The 7,876-nt window shown below is 25.5% G+C and overlaps 1 protein-coding gene across 2 annotated transcripts in view; it reads left to right on the top strand.

Moving 5' to 3' along the window:
* Nucleotides 1-7,876, top strand: part of LOC112802460 (2-methylene-furan-3-one reductase) — a 28,516-nt gene continuing 20,640 nt past the window's right edge. Inside the window, exons 1-4 of one of the 2 annotated variants that reach the window (XM_025845693.3) lie at nt 1-800; nt 1,067-1,390; nt 2,995-3,154; nt 3,696-4,169. In XM_025845693.3, coding sequence (XP_025701478.1) covers nt 585-800; nt 1,067-1,390; nt 2,995-3,154; nt 3,696-3,961 — 966 coding nt within the window. In that variant the 5' untranslated portion in view covers nt 1-584 and the 3' untranslated portion in view covers nt 3,962-4,169. Of the gene's footprint in view, nt 801-1,066; nt 1,391-2,994; nt 3,155-3,695; nt 4,170-7,876 lie in introns of those variants that run through there. The other variant, XM_072236357.1, reaches the window with a different exon arrangement.

The raw sequence follows: 7,876 nt of genomic DNA, 5'->3' as shown, positions 1-7,876 counted from the left end.
GTTGAAAAATCGGCCACATGCATCTTAGCATTTCCATTAAAAAAAAATTGGTAGAGACACAAAAAAAAAATAGTCAGAATTTATTTTATTTAATAATTATTAATTATTGTTATAATTATTAATAAATATTAAATAAAATAAATTTTGATTATTTTTTACTGATTTTTTTTATTACAAAACATTTAAAAAAAATAGAAAACAAAATGATCCTTTATCTTGTGTTGTTTTTGCTTTCACAACATGAACCTTAACGGAAAAGAAAGCAAAAGTAGTGAATAAAATTAGTGTATATAAATATAAAAATTTAATTTTGATTTACTAGAGATAAGAAATACGTACATTTAATTATGTATTGCTATGTTAGTCCATTGAAAATATGAATGATAATCTTTAAAAATAGAATAATAGATGTGATTAGAGGACTTTTTCTTTGTCAACTACGTTTGAATAATGGACGCTCTAACCAGTACCCACCCATCCCCCTGATTTAAAGTTCAACTCTAATTATCAGTTATCACTCCCCATATTGTCTTCAGTTTCTAAGCTTTAGCTACATATTAAATATATCATCATCGATCAAAATCATGGCAGCAAGCACAGCCAGCATTCCATCTCACATAAAAGCTTGGGTCTACAATGAATATGGAAACATTGAAGAGACTCTTAAGCTTGACTCAAACATAGCTTTACCACAACTCAAGGATGATCAGGTTCTCATCAAGGTTGTGGCTGCAGCCCTTAACCCTGTTGATTATAAGAGGGCCCTTGGATTTTTCAAGGACTCTGACTCTCCATTCCCAGTAAGTTTTTTTATCATTATTTTATTATTTTTATTTGTTAAAAAATAATAGTTTTTAGTTCAAATTTTAAAATAATTATATATTTGTTATATATAATAATATCATAGAAATAATATTAATTAATTTTTGAAATAACAATCTTAATCAATTGTTTTTTTGATACGTGACTTTTTTGTTTTCTTGTATACAATTATGATAAAAGAAAGAAAGTACTGTTTTTTATTGTTTATTTAATTTGTGCATGTGGTGGTTGGAATTTGAAAAAGACTGCTCCAGGGTATGATGTGGCTGGTGTGGTGGTGAAAGTGGGAAGCGAAGTGAAGAAATTCAAGGTTGGAGATGAAGTTTATGGTGATATAAATGAATATGCTGTGAATAATCCAAAAGCTATTGGGTCAGTGGCAGAGTATACTAGTGCTGAAGAGAAAGTGTTGGCTCACAAACCCTCTAATTTGAGCTTTATTGAAGCTGCTAGCCTCCCTGCAGCAATCATCACTGCTTATCAAGGTCTTGAGAGAGTTGAATTTTTTGCTGGAAAATCTATACTTGTTCTTGGAGGTGCTGGTGGAGTTGGAAGTCTTGTTACCCAGGTTTGAAACTTTGAATAATGATGCTATCTTCCATCATATAGTAGAATCATATTTAGATTTTCTAATACAGGGCCTTCAACACAGGTCGATGAGACCCGGTTAGTCCAGTTTGTCTAAGTATACCTATAATGCAAATATATATAAAATATAAAGTATTTTAGATAAATTATAATAATATTTTAATATTTTATTAATATTAAAATATAAATTAATTTTTAAATTATTTTAAATATTTTTAATTATATAAAGTATTTAAAATATTTTTTATTTTAATAATTAATAATATATATTATTTTCAAACTTATTTTAAAAATATATATTAAGAATAAGGTTAGATATGCTGACACATGATGATATTTAAATATGTTTAAGTATGTCTAAAAAAAAATTTTTTATTGACATGTTTGTCAAATGAATATTCATGAGTATGAAAATGAATTCTCTCAATTTCTTTTAACAATTGAGAAAGTAAAATGTGACCTCTCATCATTAATTTTATAAGTGGGACAAAAATAAATATGAGAGAGAATAATAAAAGATTCGAGATCACACTTTACACTCTCAATTTTTTTAACATTTCAAAAAATTTGTTCCCATAAGTATTGTATTCAAAATGTGTATAATACGTAGACACGATAAATAAGAAAAATGTCCATGATTCATAAAAGTCTTCATATTATATTGATTCGTTTATTTTTTTTGGTCAAGAGTCTTAGTTTTCAGTTCTAGTTGTTGGTCAGTCCAATGAGTTATATAAGCTGACTCATTCATTTTTTTATTTTTGAAAAAAATTTTGAATAAAAAATTCAATTTTAGGCAAAAAAATTTGGACAAAAAAGACAACTTTTGAGACAAACTTTAAACAAACAAAATTTTTTTAATGGATAAATCAAGTATTTGGATCGGATCAAGAAAATATTTTAAAAAAATTGTTAAATTTTTTAAAAAATACAAAAAAATTAAACAAATTATCTGTTTAGTATGCAGACTAATATATTTCTATTATATTTTTAGGTTAATCGAGTTGAGTCCATTTAATGAGAAATTTGAGTGGAGTGATATTAAAAGTAAAACACCATTTGTTTAAGTGATAAATAGATTAACCGATAAATTTGGCCCATTGTACGGCCCTTGTCTAATATCTAAAGTTGAGATTAGTTTTTTCAAGACTCATTCCATTTATTTCAATTTATGGATCATTGTCTAGTTATATGCAAATCAGCCCTGGCACAACATCTTTGAACAGTATTTACGGCTAGCTTAATTGTGACTATGTACATGTTGATGTTACAGTTAATAACCGTGAATAATGCCAGTTCGATTATAAATTGTCACGGTTTTGAGTTAAGCCCATGGTTATTTTTCACCTAGTTGCAAAACGTGATCATTGATTACAGTCATACTTTTGTCCATAATCGTAACCCAATCTCTACTTTATTAGTATTGAGAGTGACAATAGACCAATGTCTATGGTCTCGTTTTCTAAAATTTTTTTATTTTATTTATATCATTTTGATCGCGATTGTAAAACACATAGTACCCAAGAATCAATAAGAATTTCTCTCTTGGAAACCATACATTTAAAATAATGTTTGATGTTGTAGCTAGCCAAGCAAGTTTTCGGTGCAGCTAAGGTAGCAGCTACCGCTAGTACCGGGAAACTGGAGCTGTTAAGGAAGTTAGGAGTAGACTTGCCAATTGATTATACAAAGGAGAATTTTGAGGAGCTGCCACAAAAGTTTGATGTTGTGTATGATACAGTAGGTATGATATATGCTACTTTTGCCACTATTAAAAGCTATTTGTTATGTGATCATTTTTTTAGTGCCAATTTGTGCGAATACTCTTAACACATTATATTATTTTCACGTGATGTTCTCTCATTAGTAAATTGTAATTAATTATTAATGTAAAGTAAAATTGTATAGAACTAAATTACTATTTTGAAATTACAAAAGGATGTATATGTTGTTGGATGAAAATTTAAAAAATTATTACGTAATAATTTGTATCTTTGAAGTTTATAGTTTCACAAAGTAAGAAGAAAAATAGAATTAAATAGAGAACGAGTAGAATTTGCAGTACTGTATTTGCTAAAGAAAAGGGTGAGGCAAACTTTAAGTTATTATCCAAATAACATTCTTTCGTATATACATACATGTCAACCTTAATTTGCATGTGCCTTCGTTGAATAAAGTTGGTTATATCACTTATATGTTCGTTGAAATGACAATTAATGACTAAAATATTTGTTAAGGAATAGAATATCATTTGTTTTGAGATTTGTTTTTTTTAATCAAAATAGGACAAACTGACAAGGCATTGAAGGCAATTAAAGAAGGGGGAAAAGTAATAACAATAGCAGGACCTGCAAGTCCACCTGCAATATGGTTCTTTCTCCATTCAGATGGTGCAGTCTTGGACAAACTCAAACCTTATTTAGACAGTGGCAAGGTGAAGCCAGTGTTGGATCCAAAGAGCCCTCTCCCATTTTCTAAGGCAATAGAAGCATTTTCCTACCTCAAGACCAATAGAGCCACTGGAAAAGTAGTTATACATCCAATCCCATAAGCATATAATGCATGTTCAATATTTCTAGTTAAGTGAAGGTGTGTGCATGTAATAAATCCATCTGAAAATGGTGGATGTAAAATAATTGCACACATTGGTTGTGTGTTGTTGACAAAAATAATTAAGAGCATGTATGATAATACTATATATGGTTTATACTTGGCTGGTAGCCATGTTATTAATACATGAAAATGTTATATTCTTGGTACTGTAAAATAATATATAAAAAACAAATTATTGTAGAAGTTTTAATTTGGATTCTAAGCTGGGTTACTCCAACGTAGTTTTTCAAAATAGTACCTGTAAAATTTCAATAATCAAGTCAGTAAGACTCAAGAAATAATTATTGAACTTGTTAGAGTGTGGATATTTTAAGTGAAAATTATATTCACTATTTATAGTGTTTGATAGAGATTTGGGAGAGATCTATAAGAGTCGTTATTAGATGAAGAGATTAACACAACATGATAGGAGGACAAAAATCAATTTTGATTTGGTTATAAGTTGTATGTGGTGATGAAGTTTGAATTCAAGAAGAAAGTTAAGTAGCTTGATAATCTTTCATTTCAAATGGAAGACCTTGTTTTACATAAAAAATTAGTGTATATTTTTGTTTTCTGTGAGATAATATATAAAATTATTAATTAAATAAAAAATATTAAAAATAATTAGTATTTGTCTTAACTAATTTAAATTGGTTGAATGGTCATTTCATTTGTGATTTGTCCGTTAGCTTAAACAAATATTTGGAATTCGAATCTCGCCTTGTGTCCATTAATAACGTTAGGCCCTTAATAAAAGAGTATCAATACGTGGTGGATTAATCATCGGTTTGCCAAATTAATTAAGAAATTCGTAGAAAATTTTTTTATTTATTTTTAAAATAGATTAATTTCTCATTAATAGCAATACTTATGAATTTTTGTCTTTATTGAAATTTACCTAAAATAATTTTATTTGTTTGTATCGTATTCATTATTCTTGAAGTAAAAATAATATGATCTATATTGTTACTTGTTAAAGATTCACATTTTATGACATGATTTTTAAATTTTCAATCTTATAAACTTATGTTATTACAAAAGTTATTAGATTGATTAATATTTTTTGGTAATATCTTGTACTAAAACACCATGGTTGAGTATTAGTTAGTGTGAAAATAAACCAATAACAATTTTTGTTATTCAATATATAATTTAGGAAAGTTTTCAAATACACCGAGAATACCGGTATTTTAGTAACCTTAAGAGTTGATTTTAATAAATATATATTATATATATTTTTTATAATTAAGATTAACAGTTAAAATTATTGGAACATCAGTGTATTTGGTATACTTAAAATTCTTCCTATAATTTATTCTATTAATAGTATTTTCTGATAAATACATTTTTTTAATTTCTTATACTATTTTATTTGACAATATTTACCATTAAAAAAATAGTAAATGACCATACTATCCTACAATAAGATGTACAAAGTAATTTTTTATCTTAAAATTAATTTCGGTTAGTGAAATAAAATTTAAAACATTTTTTATTTTCTTACTCAAATTTAAATTTAAATTTGATTAACAATTCTTCTTTTTTTAATTTCAATAACAAAAATAAAATTGATTATGTGCAAAATATTCAGCATTTAATAATTTCAATCATTTAAATTTTAGTTACCAAAAGATGGATTAAAAATTAATTATAAACTTAATAATCGATAATATATATTATATTAGTACGTAAATAATAATATCTTATGTATTAATTATTTATTTTTTTGACAAGACTAATATATAATCTATTGAGGATTGAATTATTGTTCAAAATTTTTTTTATAAACTTTATAATATGTGAAAATAATGACCTCATTTTTTATTATTATTTAAAAACTTATTCATACTACTTTTTAATTATATAATTAACTTAATTAATAACCTTTATTATTACTTTTATACTAAAAAATATCAATTGATACTATTTACATTTTTTTCACTACTAATAAGTAAGTAGGTATTTACAGTATTATACTTATTGTCCTAGATAATAACTTAAGTTACTTATTTTGTATGTTAAATAATATCTTGTATCTTAAATTCATTAAATATTAAGATGAAAAAAATTATGCAATAAATTATATAAATAATCATTATAAAAAAATTATTTATCATATATAATAATTCTTGATATATATAGGGTCATATATATATTAGGATTATCTATTTTAATTATGTGAGTGATTATTGTTATTTTTACTTTTTTATTACATTAGTAAATAATATTTAAACTAATAAAAAGATAATTAATTTTTTTTATTAATTTGAATTAAAAAAATCTTTTGTAAATATATCCAAATTTTATATATACTAAGTGTTAGAATATTAAATAGTATACTATTTGTTATAACAATGACTCAAAATATTAATCCAAAATATACTTGAACCTAGTAAGACCTCAATGCAAGTAAGATCAACCTAGACTCATTGCTAGGTCCCAAATCCGACTTAGGTTTATTACCTTAAAAACTCAATATAGATGAAGTCCATGTATCCCACTCAAATCGGCTTAAATTGGTTCTCCGTTGCTTGTTAGATATGGTAATGGATATGTCCCCATCCCTTCTCCGTCTTTGCAAGTTCCTGTTTAATTATCCCCTTAGAGAACACAAATTTTCTCGGGTATCTACAAATATTTTTTGAAAATTTTTGAAAAAAATTAACACAAAAAGGCATAATAAAATAATCATACAATAATCAATTCAATATAATTCAACACAATTCATAACATATTCATTATGAAAAATAACATTTCAAAAGGAAAAAGACATAAAAATATATTCCAATATAATAACATAACATAATTTTTTAGGAAGATACTGAGCAACGTAGTGACGGACTTGAGAGGCAAGAAAACTGAGTTAGAGAGAGAGAGAGAGAGAGAATCGAGGTTGAGAATGAGTCTGAAAGAAAAAGAAAGAATTCGAATTTGAAGCAGGAATTAGGGTTACTAAATTCAAGAAATAGATTTATGTATATATAAATTAAGATAAATTAGTAATTTTATATTCGGGTGAATTTAATGGTCCCATGGATGCGGATACTTATGTCTGTGTCCTTATCCATTTTTGCATGGTGGGTTGTGGGGATTTTACAAGTCTTCATCTAGCCTAAAGCGCGAGTAATAATCCCAGCAAATACTCGCTATTTTTGTGGTTCCCACTATTTTTATGATCATCTATATCGTTAGCATTCATTGGTTCGTGGTATGGAGCTATTCTAGCCACTTAGTAAATTCTTAGATAATCAAAGTCTAGGTTATATTATTTTTGTAAAATCACATGTATCCTTGTTATAATAATATTAATAGAAGATAAATAGATAACCACTAAATAAGTCACATTTTTCATATATATAACAATAATTAATATTACATATTATAACTTGTGAAATTATAATATTTTGAGAAGTGATGTATAAGCAACTTAAATGTTGATAACTTTGAAAAATTTAGAAAAAAATAAAAATATAAAAAATTGCATGTTGGTTCATAAGATTTTTTTTTTAGAAATTTGTCTATAATCTATGATTAATAACTTTGAAATTACATATATATATATATGTTATTTATCTTATATATTTTATATTTTATAGAGACTTATAATTTTTTTATGCGATGTTAGTGGTTATAGAGAAACTTTACCTTTAAATAAAATTAGAAAGAAATTAAAAACAAAATTGGTTGCTGTTTTTCTGACAATTCATTTAGTTTTTAGTTTAAATTAAAATTAAATTATATATTCAATTTATATTTGTTTGTTTATCCTAATGACCGTATATAATCGATAATATATTTAAGCATATTTTAAAATAAATTATTTAATTCTATATAATTGAAAGTTAACTATAAAATTAAGATTAAGAAGAAG

Source organism: Arachis hypogaea, chromosome 5, assembly GCF_003086295.3.
Source record: "Arachis hypogaea cultivar Tifrunner chromosome 5, arahy.Tifrunner.gnm2.J5K5, whole genome shotgun sequence".
NCBI lineage: Eukaryota > Viridiplantae > Streptophyta > Magnoliopsida > Fabales > Fabaceae > Arachis > Arachis hypogaea.
This window is presented reverse-complemented; position numbering and strand designations above follow the sequence as displayed.